Below are 17,548 nucleotides of genomic sequence, written 5' to 3'. Positions count from 1 at the left end.
TAATAATAATAATAATAATAATAATAATAATAATAATAATAATAATATATTTATAGCCCGGCTCTCCAATGAGATCAAGGCTGCTTACAACAATATTAAAAATTAAAAACACTAAAATGATAACCACAAAGGAGGACAAAGCAATGCAAAATGAATGCACCACATTCCCAAATAAAAGCTCAAAACACTCCTATAAATAAATAAATAAATATGCTTTTTAGTAAAAAAATAATGAAATAAAATAAAACAAGCAATAATAAAAATTAATAAAATAAAAAAATAAAAAACAAAGCAATAATAAAATAAAATAAAACAAGCAATAATAAAAATTAATAAAATAAAAAATAAAAAACAATAATAAAAATTAATAAAATAAAATAAGTATTTTATATATTTAAAAATAATTTAAAACCCCCAAAAAACCAAGGCAGACCTAATGGCCACTGACTCAGCTTTCCTCCTCCTCCTCCTCCTCCTCCTCCTCCTCCTCCTCCTCCTCAAGGCTATGGAATCCTGGGAATTGTAGCTCTGTGGACCATTCAGCCTCCTTTTGTCAAGAGAGCTCTGGTGCCACAAGAAACTACAATTCCCAGAATTCCATAGCACTGAGCCATGGATTTTTAAGGGGGGGGGGGGGTCAAACTATTTCTGCAGCCTTTTGCTATCCCAAAGCCTTCTATTATTTACCAGCAACTTGCAAGGCAAAATCTCTTCCTTCACCAAGCCATTGAAAACCAACCCAAGTGGAGGGCTGATTGCTTCTTTCCCATTGGTCAGCTTCGGGAGAAATTTGCATATTACAAGGAAAGGTGTTTAGGGCCTCAAAAACGACCCTGTGATAAAGAATTACAAGAATACTGACCTGGTAGACATTTAAAAGATGAGGCATTTAGACTCCCAGTGAAACATGAACGATTGATGGCCTTTTTTTCTTTTCTCACTGTAACCTGGAAAGTAAGGCCTCTTGCAGGGTATATACAGTGGTGCCTCGGGATACGAAATGATCGGGTTACGAAATTTCCGGGATACGAAAAAGTTGGATTGGCAAAAACTGTTTCGGGTTACGAAATATTTTTCGGGTTACGAAATTCATTTCGGCGCGAAATTCAAATGCTGCAAAGTGCAGCTATAGGCTTTCCAGTGCTAACGGAAAAGTGTTTCGGGTTACGAAATTTTCGGGTTATGAAAGGAATGGCGGAACGAATTAATTTCGTAACCCGAGGCACCACTGTATACCAAGAGGGCTGGCAATAGCTCTGAGTGGCAGATGTCTTGAAGACCTGCTCTCTAGGCTAAGCCAGGCAGGGAGGCGGGGAGGGTGGCACACAGCCATGGGGAGGGGTGGAGCTGCCTCCAGGGCCTCGCTGGGGGGGGAAGTCCTGGGGGTGGGGCTAAACTGGGACGGGACCATGTGGCCCTGCCCCAAACCGGGAAAGTCCCGCCCCCAGGCGGGATATGGCAACCCTAACCATACATGGAGGGTGGCATGATGCCCACCATGATCTCAATTCAGACTAAACTAGATCTGATGGGAATGCATTTCTATCTTGAAAAATTGTGGTATTTAGAATCATAGAGTTGGGAAATACCCCAGGGGCCATCCAGTCCAACTCCCTGGGGTGCAGAATATACATCAAAGTACCCATGACAAGTGGCTATCCAGCCTCTATTTAAAAACCTCCAAAGAAGAATTCTGGTGGTGATAATTTGCAAAGGGCAGCTGTGTAGGTAGCCAGCCCTGATTCAGCCTTAAGTTTCAGGCTAGCTGGGTCAAAATGATGGATAGGAAATTTTGTGTGATCATATTTTACATTTTTGTAGCATATATCAGATGTTATCAGAACACTGCAGAAATACCATCCTTCAGTCATCCTTACACTTCTGTACGTGCCTTCAAGTCACTTGTTGATGGCAGCCCCTTGAATTTCATAAGGCTTTCTTAGAGATGGCTTTGCCAATTCCTTTCTCTGAAATATTGGCGGGTTATAGACCGCTGAAAAGTGGCGTTCTGGCTCCGCCGCCGCTTGCAGTGTCCAGGAGATGCAGCCTTTAAATGGCACGACTCCCGGACGCTGCAGAGAAAGAGCGCGGAAATCACGCTCCTTCTCGGGCCCCGGAAGAGGCGCCACAAGTGCCAAAGGGTGCACTCGCAGCGTCACTTCCGGTGCGCCACGTGTGGACGCAGAGCGTCCGTTATGTCAATATGGCGGCCCCCATGTGGAAGGGGCGCTGCCATATTGTACGTATTCCATACGTACTAGGGTTAGGGGGGTGCGGAAGCACCGCCCCTTCCTAACCCTAATACGTATGGAATACATATTTTTTGTCGGTGTGTAACCCGCCATAGCTTACAGCACCTGGTATTTGTTTGCTGTCTTCCATCCAAGCAGTAACCAGAACTGATCCTGCCTAGCTTCCAAGATCAGATGGGATTGGTATCTTTAAAGTAAGAACAACATTATTATTGTCCTACAGAGCCAGTGTGATGTAAGTGATTTGAGCATTGGTCTATGATTCTGGGAGACCAGGGTTTGAATTCCTGCTTGGCCGTGGAAATCTACTGGGTGGCCTTGAGCAAGTCACACTCTCTCAGGCTCAGAGGAAGGCAAAGGCAAACTCGTTCTGAACAATCTCGCCAAGAAAACCCTGTGATAGGTCTTAGGGTTGCCATAAGTTGGAAATGACTTGAAGGCCCATAACAACAACAGTTATTCCCTTAATACAGACGAAGGATGGAAGATAGAAGAGAAGATCAGTCTTAATTGTCCTGGTTTCCCATTACTAATGAGCCAGGTCATAACAGTTTGTTGAGGTTGTACTGTACTATGATGTTTTTCTGATTTCTATGTTATGGAATACTAATATTCTTGAATAATGCTGGATATTTTGTTATTAAATTCATTGTAATGTTTGTTTCTGTGTTGCATTATGAGAATGTTTTATTCTTAAAATAACAAAAATCCTAAAACATGAGTTAAATAAAATCTTTGATGTTTTAAAAAATCATTTTTGACTTGCAAAGGTCTGGGTGCAATGTTAGCAATTTTATTTTGTGGCTTTTAAAGCTTTTTGTTACCTAAAACTATTCTCAGTTGGAAACTGCCTTTTCAAGAGACTAGCTCTTGATTTCCAAGCCTCCTGTGCATTCTCTAGTTTTCTCTAGAAGCATGGCCTTTTCGCCAGTGGCCAACAGAGCTGCTTCTATCCGTCCTACCCTCTGTGATATTAGAATGTCTTAGCCAATCACTAGCAGAGGTTTCCTCAAATTCCCATAAAGCATTATGAAGTATGAGTTAACCCCTGCAACAACTTTAAGGCTGCATCTGCACTGCAGAAATAATCCAGGTGGACACCACCTTAACTGCCATGGCTCAATGCTATGGATTTCTGAGAATTGTAGTTGGTGGGGCACCAGAACTCTCGGATAGAGAAGGCTAAATGTCTCCCAAAACTACCATTGCCAGAATTCCATAGTACTGAGACACTGCAGTTAAAGTGGTAGCAAACTGGATTATTTCTGTAGGGCAGACACAGCCCCAGTGGCATTCTAATTCCTTCTTCTGTATGTAAGAAAGTTTGTGTTAGATTACATGGATCACAGTCCTACTCCCTAATTTACCATCATCAGGTAAAGAGTTTATTTTCCTTTCATTGCATCATCTCTGAAAACAGAAGCAGTTACATTTATTTTTAATAAACTTATTAAACTTTAAATTGTTTATGAATCCTACAAACAGTTTATTTAACTGTCTGTAACATTGCTTTAGTAAGATGGGAGAAGAGTAGTCAATGCATGCATGGATTATTAAAATGCTTTGTCCTTTTTAGTCTGTCCTAGACCACCTGCAGTACCATTTGCTTCTGTCAGTATAGCCAAAGCAGAATACAATGTTGGAGAAAAAATTATATACCACTGTCAGCCTGGGTATCTTTATCAGTCAGGCAAATGGAGATATACCTGCCCTTTCACTGGCAGATGGCCTTCTATTTCCATAAAATGTGTAGGTAAGTATATTTTTCTCCAGTTTGCTTTGTTGCTTTTTAGCTCCCTATGTAGTTGTGTGTGGATAAAATAATCTCCAGTTTGATATAGCTATTGTAGCTATATCAACTGTTGTAATTCTTTATTAGAAGCCAACTCAATTTCCTTTTTTCCCCAAAATCAAGAAAGTCTAGGCATTCTTTACCTATTTATTTATTTATTTTACATATTTACACCTCATCCTTCTAGATTGGATGTACATGGCATCAACAACCAACCAACCAGTGAACAAACAAATAAAAACAGTAAACAAACTATGGCTCTGCCCCCGACCCTGGCTATGGATTCCAAAGGTCCCTCCTTCAAGTGTAAATCGCCGGATTCCAGAGGACAGAATCGTGGAATCCCCCTGTTTCCTCTGTGTTAATCTGTAATCCTTACAGTAGTACAGAAAACAGAGATATGTTTTTCTCTCAGCACCAATATGTTCTTGTCAGTTATCTCTATTGAAATGCAAATATAATGGGGTGTCTTGGCCTTTACCCACCAATGGCACTATCTTTCCATGGTGGTGGGGAAAAAAGCAAAGATGACTAAACTACGACTGTGATACTTTGGCCATATCATGAGAACATATGACTCACTAGGAAAGACAGTAATGTTTAGTAAGATAGAAGGCAATGGGAAAAGAGGAGGACCCCATTCTAGACAGATGGACACAATCATGGAAGCCATGGCCTTGAGTTTGCAGGAGTTGAGCAGGGTGTTAATGACATGGTGACCTGGAAGTCTCTAATTCACAGGATTGCAATAAATACTTGATGACAGTTAACAACAACACCTTGTTGTTGTTAATAACAGTTACTAACAACTTCATGTAAGCCATCTGCCTTACAAAAGAACCACTCTTGGTGAAAATTAAATCTGTTAGGAATGATGTGGCTAAGCAGAGCTTCCTGCATTCTTGGACTCTTTAGGAAGATGTGACTGACATTTGAACTAAAAATCTGCTTATCCCTTACTGTTACGTTTGTCTGCTTCATCTGGTATTACTGTATATACTCATGTATAAGTCCAAAATTTTTAATCCAAAAATTAATCCAAAAAAACTGAGTCAGTGTATCCACAAGTCAATGTAAGTACTGTACTTTAACTCTTATATAAAAAGGAACCATCCCCTGGTGAAAGGCAAGAGTGTAACCTGTCCTAAAGGCATTGAGGCCTTCTAGTCTCTGATCCATCCAACCTTTAGTGTGAGTACAAACAGCTAGAATTCTGTAAGTTCTTTGACATTGTTTTCCCTTTGCTTCATCCTTTACCTTCTTTGTTATATGACCCTAAATTTTACCCTAGACTCATCCATGGGTCTATCAAAATCCACAATTTTGTCCCCCAAACTTGCCCTCGGCTTATACAGAAGGTCAACTTATAGTCAAGTATATATGGTGTTTGCTCTGAAACAGTGTTCTGGGGTCTGAGACAGATATTCTTTCACATCAACAGCAGCCTGGTGTTTGTAACTAGTTGCTTCTCTGCACAAAGAATATACTCTAGTAGTTGGTGGTGGCTCCCTTATCAACGAGGCAATGAATCTTTTCTAGGTTTTCAACTGTACTTTAAAAAAGGTATCCAAAATGCCCCACTAATGAGCTACTACCATCACTATGAAGGAATCCTTTGTAGTTAGAAATGTATTGTAATTTTAATCAAAGCTTGGAAAAGTTACTGGAGTATACCTCCTACAATCAGTAGTCATGCTTGATACTGGGATCTTTAGTAAAATTATTTTTGCAGGCTCTGTTCTTAATGTAGCTAACTTTTGTTGATTAGTTCTTATACTGTGCCCCATGTGGTTGTTATGAACAAAATATGTAATGAATCTTTTAAAATGATTCCATTAGTGGAGATCTGGAATTGTTTCATATCTGTCTATAATCTGCTAACCTCTCTATCTAATCATCCAAATGTAATGGAAAATTTATTATGTATTCCAGCACCCAAAAAATGCAACCAACCTGAACCCTTGATGAATGGAAATGTACATTTCACAGGCCTTGACTTTATGAATTTTGCAAATTATTCATGTGATTCTGGGTGAGTTGTATGTTGTCTTTGAAACAGATGTGGTTCCACACTCCTAGCTCTTTAGAATGAGGGATGGAGGGTTAATCTGTATCTGTTTAGTAGTCTCTCTTATCACTGTCTGGTTGCCTGGGCTCCCAATTTGGGATCAAAGTACAGCACAAACAGGCAGATTTAGCATCAATATTCCGCTTAGGCGCTTTTACATCTCAGAATCTCAGAATTTTTAAGAAGAGAGAATGTCCATTTATGAAAAAAGACATTGTTATACATATATATAGCAATAGCAGTTACATCTCTATTCTACTTTGTAGTGCTAAGCATTCTCTAAGCGGTTTACAATGAGTTAGCCAATTGCCCCCAACCAGTTGGGTATTCATTTTATCAGCCTATGAAAGGATGGAAGGCTGAGTCACCCTGAAGCCCTGTAGGACTGAACTCACAACATTTTGGCTGCAGTACCAGCATTTAATCACTGTGCCACCAGACTATGGCGCTTATCTCATTAATAATTAAGTCGGTTTACCTCTTCTGTCTTGAATTCAGGATCTGGGATGCCCCCAGATGTTATCATACCTAAATCGTCACCAATTTAGCCAGAATGCTGTTGCCTAGATGCATCCCGGGTTGAAGCATTACTTTTTTTTGAAATTGGGGAGCTTCCAATTTCAAAAATTTGTTGGCTGAGTGAGGCTTCAACCCAGGATGGATCCTGGTGGCGGCCACGATTTAGGTATGATAACATCTGGGGGCATCCTGGATCCTTAATTCAAGATGGAAGAGGTAAACCAGCTTATTTGTTAATGCAATAAGCTCCTATATACACTCTGCTTCTGTCATATTCTTAGCATCTAGGCACATAGCTTATCATTTGCTTTACATTTCATGTAAGTTCTTACACATCTTATACCATAGCCCTTCATAAAGATTCCACTTGTAAGGGATCATACATTTTACAGAATATTGGGAAATCCTAAACCATATTCTGTCTGTGGTGGAAGCACACAGGCATTGCAGTTCATTGTGGTGTTCATTATATATTTAGCCAGCAATTCTTTATTTTACATAAGAAATATAACATATCTGAGAGCAGAATTTCACCCTTGCTGTCTCTTACTAGCATTTTATGGGTATCTGTCATCAAAGAATACCATCAGCTGCATAGGTTAATTGGAAGCTGTGCAAAACAGCGTGACTCTAATTTCTTAGGAGGTGGCCTTTATACTATCTTCAGCCTCTGTCTGCCCAATCAGAGATGAATTCCAGTAGTTTCCATTAATATCAACATTTATATTCTTCTCTAATTAGAAGTGAGATTTAGGAGGTCACTTTAGGGACAAACCACCTGGGAACAGTGGCGTCACTAGGGTTGGCATCACCTGGTACAGTAACTCAAGGTATCAGCCCCCATTGACCTCCTCCCGTACTACACCATAAAGAATCCTTAGTAATGTTTTTTTTGTATGTGTACTAATGTTACTCATAAATTATATTTCCCATATATCACTGAATGTAATGGTAATAGTTGTGACATAGGCAACTAGAAAAATTAAAATTATACCTTTAAATTATGATATCATATGCACATCCTAAATGTATTTATATGGCCTTAGTTTCTTGTGGTTAAAGTGAAAATTTGCTAAGGTGTGATTAAAAAAAAGAAATTTTAAAAATAATAAAATAGCTTAAAAACAAAATTTAATTTAATTAATTTTAAAAATTATTTTAAAAAACTGGGGCCTCTCCTTTCTCCCACTGAGTCTCACTCCACTCTTCAGCATTTTAAAGGGACACAGGTGAATGCCAAAGCCCATTTCTGCCAAAAGTCAGATATTTGGGGATCAAATGGTGTCAACCATCCCCCCTTAAAGTGTCATGCAGTTTACACCCCCTAGTGATGCCCCTGACTGGAATCTCACTAGCTACCATTATGTTGACTGTCTGCCCATTGACTACATCAGCCTGCTTACAGCTGAGTGAATCAGCCATTAGTTATTAGTTACCCTCTTGTACCACTGCAATACACCTTTTTTTGGTTTTGTCATTATTAGTGGTTTGAGTGTTAGATTATAACTCTGGAGACCAGGGTTTGATTCCCAGCTCACCCATGAAATCTGGAGCCCTGGTGGCGCAGTGGGGAAATGCCTGTACTGCAGCCATTCACTCAAAACCACAAGGTTGCGAGTTCAAGACCAGCAAAAGGGCCCAAGCTCAACTCAGGCTTGCATCCTTCCGAGGTCGCTAAAATGAGTACCCAGACTGTTGGGGGCAAATTAGCTTACTTGCTAATTAGCTTACTTGCTGTTCACCGCTATGATCTTTGGAATAGCGGTATATAAATAAAACAAATTATTAATTATTATTATTAAGGGCTGATCTTGGACAGTTCACATCTTCTCAGCCTCAGGGGATGGCAATGGCAAAGCTCATCTGAACAAATCTTGCCAAGAAAACCTCACGGTAGGTTTGCCTTAGGGTTGCCAAAAGTTGGAAAAGACTTGAAGGCACACAACAACAACAACAAACAACATTATACACTGGTCATTTGTTTACACCTTCTATTTTCTCCTTATCGCTTTGTTTTAAGTCAGATTGTCTTCAAATGTCTTAATGGTATGCTATTTGACGCACAAATACTTTTTAAACTTTACATAGACATACTTATTTCCATAATATTCAGGGTTCAGAAGCTTGAATTTGACAAACTATTTATCAAATTAGCATTCAGCCTGTAACATTGGAATGAAGTATTTATTATCCATGAACTGCTTTCTTAAAATGTATTTCAGGCTGTCTTGAGTGGTGATAGTTATCATGTAAACAAGACGCTGCAGCACTGTGCAGAAATATTTACATAAATTCAAGACTTTTCTACATTTTGTTAACACAAACCTAAAGGGCAAATTGGATGCAGAAGTTGGCTAGTTCTCTTTCTTAGGAAAAGGTCAACAGTGTGACAGTTCTAATTGGCTTTTTCTGTGTGACCTACATAAAAAAAAATAGCTTATAGAGGGTCCAGCTGTACACAGCACTGGATACTTTTAGTACAAGAGTGGGACTATCTATCTATAATTATCTATCTATCTATCTATCGATCGATCGATCGATCGTTAATTTCTTCATGCCTTCCTTCCTTCAAGGCTGTAGACTGGGTCACAGCAGCCTGCAAGGAGGGACTGCCAATTATAAAAGTTTCCCTAGTTAGGGGGCTGAAACTCCCTGAAAGAAAGGAAGCAGCACATTGAGAAATGTGAACAGCACATTTACTTATTGTTCTAAATGTCTGTTTCCTAATTTTCAATAACAGGGAACTTTCAAATATATGGTGCCTGAAGTATGAAAGCAACTAGTTACTTACCGGTATAATTAATTCCCCAATAACTAAGGTGTTTACTGCAGTACATTATAGCTGTAATTCCATATGCAGTGCAATTTTAACACCTTAGGTATTTTTATAGTTGCTAAGGTATGGTATCACTAAATGGTGGAATAATAATATAATATAATTGAAAGAATACTGTCTTGTAAACCCTAATTCATTATTCAGTTGTGCCTGGTGTTGAAGCATGAAAAACGTTAAGGTTTGAACTGAAATGGATTTAGCTGGTATTGTTCCCACAGTGGGCCATTCATATCCGCTGAGGTTTAGGTCTAAGACTTCCCATGGATACCAAAATCCATGGATGTTCAAGTCTTATTAAATACAATGGGGTAGTAAAATGGTTTCCCTTATATAAAATGACAAAATCAAGATATATACACATTTTCAAACCATGGATAGTTGAATCAGTGAATCTGTATTCCCAACCATTTAATTACTTTTGGGGAGGCTTAAAGTATAAAATAGTTGACTTGAATATGGTGCATGTAGTTGCTATGATGAATTTTGATAACCTCTGTCTCTTAAGAGTACCTCCAATTAGGAAAGCAAGCCCAAAGTGAACTGTGATTTGTGATGAAAAATTCATAGCTACCGATACATGCCTAAATAATAGCTGATATAAATGAAGCCATAAGTTCCAACAAATGTTTTCTGTTGGAGGGGTTTGGTATGAATATTAATACAGTATGAACAAATCTTTTACAGCTTTAGAATATGCTAAAAACTACTGTTATATAAATGTTTTGATTATCAGGTATATTCTACGAGGCTATGAAAGCAGACTATGCCAGGCAGATGGGCAATGGAGTGAAAAGCTTCCTAAATGTCATCGTATGTATGAAACATTATTGGTATGCAAGTAAAAATGCCTGGGAGTGACCAACTCATGAGGGGGTTGGAAAATTTTATTGAGGTATTCATATGCCAGCTGCCAAACTTGAAATGTTGTGCACGTTACTAAGACACTGTGACAAAATGAAGATTGTGTACACAAATCATGTGTCACTACCCTTCAAAACAGGGCATTTGTATTCATTCATATGTATTAAGGTCCTTCCATAGTCACACAACATCTGCAGCTTGATACACATGGAGTAGTTTAAGACAACCTAAAAATAAATGTCTCTAAAAGAAGATACAGTTGTCCCTTGCTATTCTTGGGGGATCTGTTCCAGACCCCCTCCCCTTTCATGGATAGCAAAAAACACAGGACCTTAAGTCCTATTCTTTTCAGTGGGCATGTGCGCCTGCTTGCACAGCTGCTTGTGCAATCGCCCATTGAATAAGCTGGGGCTTGCCATCTGTGGAAGCTCAAACTGCGGATGGCAAGCCCATAGTTGGCTCGGGTGCAATTGATCTCTCCCTCAAAAGAAGGCACATGAAATACCCCCAAACAGGTAAAGTAATACTCCATTGCCTGGAATCTGTAAATTTGGTACACACAAGTAGCATTTAAGATTCTAAACATGAAAAACATAGTATATTGTTAATATAACCTAGAAATATGGCCAGTAGGAATCAGGGAGAGATTGCAAGCATTATAACTCTATTTTGGGAGTGAGCCAGATTTGTTTCTTACACAGAGAACCCAAAATAGACTTCTATGTGGAATGTTTTGAGATGGTGGTGAAGAGAGTTTTCAACTTTCTGTTTGTGAAAACTGGATCTGTGGGGCCATTCAGACTTACAGTAAAAACCGGGTTTGAAAGCGATTCTTGCACATGAATTTCATATTGGATCCGATTCCATCACAAGTCTCACTTGAAGAAGAATTACCACACTGACAAAATAATTCCCCCTTACCTCACAGTATTCTTTCCCAGTTTGACCCCAAATAATATCACACATTCCCATTATAATCTGAATGCACTTTGGTTTTGGACCCACATTTCCTTCCCCTAAATTCACAACAATACAATAGGGAGCCTCCTACCTTGTTCACATGTTTGCTGTATCAGATTATTATCTGAAGCAGCTTTGCTCCCCTCCTCCCCAGCATGTATTAAACCTATCAACAAGTAGCCTCACACATGCATGGGATGGCACCCCCATCCACTCCTCTTCTCCACTTTGTGCTCCAGTGAGTGAGCAAGGGAAGTAAGCAAGGGAAGCTTCTACCCCCCCCCCCCGCTCTCTACCCCCCCCCCTTTCCAAGTGCTTCTGCGGACAACCGCTGGACTTTGATGTGACACAGAAAGAAACACTGATGAAGGAAACATTCCTCACAAATAAGAATCACAGTCAGGGCAGGCAAAAATCACACGACCACTCCTCAGAACAGTGATTCTGTACACAGAACATTAGGGATAAAATAGCAGTAGTACGCTTGCTGGAGAGTACCATCCACCAGCTACACCCCACCCTCCCAATGCCATAGATTGAGCAAGATACACATTGCAAAAAACCTCAAGAAAAAAAATTTTCCCTGTAAAAGTCAGAGTAAACAGTGAGTTTTTCCAAATCATATTAACGCCTAAAAGAAGCACTTTCACTGTGAATACAGTTGCACATCATGTGTTCCAGCAGCACTGGAATCAACATGGGCATGGATGTTTTTGCTAGTCTGGATCTGAAATAGGTTGTAGATAAGGCACCTGTATACCTTTGAGGACGCCACATTCTCCATCTTTGAGGAGAAACCCTTCAGTAGCAATTGTAGAATGATTGAATCAAATAATCCTAGAGCTGGAAGAGACCTCAAGGGCCATCAAATCCAATCCCCCTCCCCCTGCCATTGCTTGCATGGAGGCTACTTATGGAGGGGGTGCTTTATTTTTAACTTTCATATTTTAATGATTTTATATATTTTACTATATTTTAATGATTTTATATATGCCATTTTATTATGCTGATTTTAATTGTGTTTTAGAATTGTATTGTTTTTATTTGATTCTTTTGTAGATCTGTTGAATTCTTTCCTTTTCAATTTATGGAACTCTTTGAAAGGGGGAGTATGTCACATGCTTTCTAGGGTTTGTTTTTTTTACAGTCCCCTGCATTGTGTCATACAGAGATACAAAATATGCCTATATAATATAGTAATAAATTCCATATGATGGGGTAGGGAAGCTCTTTGAGCCCAAGACCCAAAGTGAGTTTCAGATAATTCAGTTTTGGGAACTGCCTTCTAGTGGCAGGCAAGGTTGGCCTGGGGAGGGTGAGATGAAAAAATATAGTGGTCTCCCTGGTACTAATCAGGGCTGACTTGCTTAGCTTCTAAGATCAGAGAAGATCTGGTACCTTCAGCCTTTTAGAATGGAGAAGAATGATAGAGAAACTGGAAAGCCATCAGTTGAGGATAACATGGGAATTTACACTCTGGGGAAGCCAAGAGGACTGGATTCAGCCCCAGGGCCTGAGGTTCCCTTCCTCTACCATATGCAAGGAGAGTTTTCTGTTTACTTGATGTGAAATAAATTTGTTTTGGCTTCCAGCTGTGATTTGCCCTCCACCACCAGTTTCGGAGTTTTCAGTCCTTTCTTACCAAAGACTTAAGCCAGGAAACATATCAGTCTTCCAAGATGAAATCAATTTTCAGTGTTTATTGCCTTATGTTCTATTTGGAAATGAAACAGCTGTCTGTCAGGCTGATGGGAATTGGAGTGCACTTCCAGAATGCAAAGGTAGGGACCTTTATGAATTTTACTATGAATATAGTCTTGATATTTTAATGACAGGTAGGCAAGTTGTCTGTGAATCATGTATTGATACTAGTTTTGCTGCAGTTATTTTCCTAGAGTCAGTTGCTATATCGGTTTTGAAAGCACAACAAATAGTTTTTCTTCTGGGATGGATCTGAACCCTACCACTTTGTACATAGAACACTTTCATACCACTTTAACTTTCATGGAATATGTGGATTGGTGGTTCAGTGAGGTTCTTAGAATTCTTTGCCACAGAGTTTCAATACAGTCCTATACTTTGGAGGTTAGGGAAGACTACAGAATTCTAAGGACTTGACAAACTAAAATCTGAGAATACCGTATGATGGAACCAAGTTAACATGTTATGAAATGGCTAACATTGGGCAACATGGCTACACCCCTGATTTTATTACAAATATAGCCTCTTTCTTTCTGTCACAGCTGTGGAGTGTTCACAACCAGAAGATATAGAAAATGGATATATATATTTGCTTCTTCGCAGAGCATATCGTTACAAAGAAACTGTTACCTATGGTTGTAATCCAACATATGTCCTGGATGGCCCTACAGAATCCAGATGTGAGAAGACAGGCCAGTGGTCAACAAAACCAATTTGCAGAGGTATGGGGTCTGGTGATCTGCAAGACTTACAAGCATTCATTGAAAAACATGATCATGATTTTTAATATCTTTACAATACAGCTTATATAATCATAAAATAAAGTGTTGAGATGTGAATCAAAGAATTCTGAATACAAATACAAATCATTGTTTTTGTTGGGTTCTGTATGGATCTGTCTGTCCTTCTTCATCACTATGTATAATTAACTAAACAAGAAATATTTGAAGGTACCATGTAGGATGCACATGCATACACATACACACAAATGATGGGACCATCTGCTGACAGACTAATTCACTGCATGGATCCAGGAGGTGATTTCCCTCCCCACAAAATGGCCATATGCCCACAAGACATTATCTTTCTCCCATTCCTCCACAGCCCTCTATGCCATCAGAAATTCTGGTCCACAGGATTTCAAGAACTACAACACAAATGCTGAGTGTGTGGAGGTTTGTGTTGTGGGGGGGTGGGGGTGGGAATCAGCCCTTCATGGATCTTGATATACCAAATAGAACCCTAGTTCATAGCATAAGATCGACAAAGATAATTCTGGATATTGTTAAGACTGATTACTGTCAGTAGGTTTAGCAACTATTTTATTTTGTGGGGCCCTTTAAGGTAAAACCATTACACATGTAAAATATTACAACAAGATACTGCCATGATAATGTGATATTTATTATAATAAAATTAATTATTCTTATATATAATTATTATAATAGTAATAAACTCATAGCTGTCTTTTTTTCATGTGGCTTCCTGCTTTAGGATATAGAAGAAATGATAGAGAGGGAGAACACAATTGACAATTCAGATGACACACAAGAAATAATTTTAGTTAAGAGATTCCTGTGGAAAATTTCTTTAACGTAACAGCCTCCATCAGAACAATTTTGCTTGTTTTATTAATAAAATAGCTGGATTGAATAATAATGTTAGTACTTGCTTTAACAGTTCTGTATTAATGTGACATTTGACTTATCAACAGAAGCTTTATTGTCTACCATGTTGTTTACATCCCCCTCATCACAGCTCCATGTGCAATTCCTGTCAAAAAAGCCACTGTGTTGTACAACAACCAGAAAGTAAAGTTGCAAGACCATTTCCAGAATGGAATACAACATGCTGAGAGCATCTGGTTTTTCTGTAAAAACAAAGAACAGAACTGTAGTTATAAAGTAGCTGCTCAGTGTGATGATGGCAATTTTACAGTCCCTGCCTGCTTCAAAGGTATGACCAAGATATTCTTGTATGATAAATGAAAGACATGAGATATCTTATTTCCCATTAACATTAAGCTGTCTATTTAATAATAATTTAGGCATGTAAAATTTAAAAACTGGACAGGAAGTGTAAATGTTTTTATTGTGCAAATTACTGGATGTGAGGGTGCTAAATAGATTTCCAGGGTGGTTGATGGTGAAACCCATTTCCAAACATCCAGGTTGTTATACAATGAAAACAATCACAACCAGCCTTTGGTGATCATTTCACTGATGCCTGGATGCTTTCATGAGACATGAGAATTATAGCTTTTGGTCTATGCTATAATTTTGGAATGTGTGTAGTTGACACTGCAATCAAGTGAGGCAAAGTCCTTTGTTTGTATGTCTTCTGAACAGCCAGGGAAAGAGCACAGGGTATTAACTGTGCTGAAACTAGCATGAGAACATAGAAATTACATGTCAAATAAATGTTCTTTTTTCTCAGTTGAGTTACACAGATGAGCTTTTTTAAAAGCATTAGGGCTGATATTATGGAAGCAACATCCTTCAGAACAAACACATGGGGAGGGATAAACTTTAAAAAATCAGGTGGCAAAATTATGTAATTTTATAACAAAAACTTATTTGTTCATATACAACCTTATTTGGAAAAATATGAAATATTATGAACCTGTATTTGTCATATGGAAATATTATTGCTTCATGGATTAATATTGATTAGACATAATATTTTTGCCTATACCGAAGACTGTGCTCATATTCTCTAAGTACCATTCATCTATATACCATTGACTATGAACTGGACCATTAACATACTTTGAGAGTTAAGTAACTTACCTGAATGCATAATTTATTTTAAACAGAACGTGGATGGTTTGCGTCCTACTTCAAAACAGACATAGCAGACTTGTCACCATGCGAGACTGCTAACTGAAAAGGCTATATCCAAGTGTTGATAAAAGATGAAGTATACAGATGAAGCATTGAAGTTTCTCCTAGATCACATCTACTAGCAATGTAAACACATTGTAGCCAGTTTATCCTAAACAGGCTTTAAAAAACAGCAATGCTACTTTTGCATTTAAGATACGTAATCTTTTGTGCATTTTCCCCTCACATTATATTTTAAGTTCCATGTGCTCAGTTTTCTTAAAGCATACTACCATGTAGAGGTTAATGTAATGGAAAAGAAACTTATACTAAAGATACTGTGTTAGCAATAGTGCTTTGGTCTAGATCAGCATTACTTTTCTTTCATACTTGTTTATACAGATTTTTGGTTTTAATGTAACTGCACCATAATCTGTTGTTATGTATTCTATTATTTACCTAGTGAGCTGTAGCAATACAAATAGACTTCAAAAGTAAAACCAGCAGTAGCAGTGAGGTGGTGTTTGGAGAAGAATTCAGAAGAGTGAAAGAAGAGTAGAATGTGTTTGTGTAGATTAGACAAAGAGAGGGCAGTAACTGTTCTGTAGGAATGCATATTAAATAAAATGCACGGTTTATATTAACTGAGAATCGTTTCTTAATTAGACAATGTCATATGAAACATGATGGCTGTGAAAATTTCGTAAGTAAAATGTGTAAATAAGCCTCTGGACGAGAGGGTTCAAAGGTTCCATTCACAATAGAGTGAAAAGAGAGAACAGTGCAAGGTTTGATGCCTCTGGCACAGCTGGATTTTCACACAAAGAACCTGGCACGGACATGGAAATGAGAATTCAGTCTGTACACAGAACTAACCATGGCTGATAAAGAGAAGAAAATGAACATAAAGTAGTTTTATTATTTAGCTGGGTATATGGGCGGAAAAGTGAGAAGGAGAACCTGAAACACTAAAACAGTTAATACTGTAACATTCCTTTGAGGCCTAGTGTATCCTCATGACAACTGTCTTCATAGAGGAATACCAGTTTTTCACCCAAAAGCAAAGAGGAAGGAACAGATAACCTGTAACTTTGGAAAGATAAAGGACTCTCTAATACAGGATAAGATTGTGTGTGACACACAGGACTCTGTCTTGAAGGAGAGATGGATAAAAGAAACTTATGTCACTTTAGCCTAGAAAAAAAAGTTATCAAATACCAAGAGAAAAATGTTATCAAATTGTGAGAGTAGCAGAATTGTCAAAACAAAGGTTCAAATCTATCATATTGGCCCCAAGTATAGAACAGGTGCTCCCGGGAAGCAGGACTTAGACCATTTGCAACCACAAACAATATAATTCAGAGCATGTGTGGAAGCCTCTATGAAAAGTAAAAGGGCAAATATCTAACTATGGGAAAGAATGAAAAGGCTCATAAAGGAAAAGAACCACTTTAAAGGCCAGTGCCTGATGTTTCTAAGCCACTGATGTTGCTAGTCTATAAGAAAGCTGCCTGGAAATGGGAACAGACGCAATGAGACGCATTTCAAAGTATTAAAGAAATCATCAGCAAAGCTCCAACAGTGAAGTACTACAGCCAAACTGAGCAATGGACATTGCAGTGTGATGCTTCAGAAGGAGGTCTTGGAGCAGTTTTGATGCAAGGCCAGCAGCACAGTACTGAAAGAAAAATAAGGTATTTGTGGATAGAAAAGGAGTTGCTAGGAGTAGTGCTTGGA

At 38.6% G+C, this 17,548-nt stretch overlaps 1 protein-coding gene across 1 annotated transcript; it reads left to right on the top strand.

Annotated features, from left to right (window-relative positions):
• Nucleotides 1-3,809: 3,809 nt before the first annotated feature.
• On the top strand, nucleotides 3,810-16,455 carry LOC121920431 (beta-2-glycoprotein 1-like; the record flags this gene model as incomplete). The annotated part of the gene is made up of 7 exons (XM_042447570.1): nucleotides 3,810-4,005; nucleotides 5,977-6,076; nucleotides 10,201-10,277; nucleotides 12,881-13,069; nucleotides 13,532-13,711; nucleotides 14,748-14,945; nucleotides 15,805-16,455. Coding segments are annotated over 7 exons (1,011 nt in total), but the record flags the coding sequence as incomplete, so codon positions are not given.
• Nucleotides 16,456-17,548: the final 1,093 nt, after the last annotated feature.

This window comes from Sceloporus undulatus, chromosome 2 (assembly GCF_019175285.1).
Source record: "Sceloporus undulatus isolate JIND9_A2432 ecotype Alabama chromosome 2, SceUnd_v1.1, whole genome shotgun sequence".
NCBI lineage: Eukaryota > Metazoa > Chordata > Lepidosauria > Squamata > Phrynosomatidae > Sceloporus > Sceloporus undulatus.
This window is presented reverse-complemented; position numbering and strand designations above follow the sequence as displayed.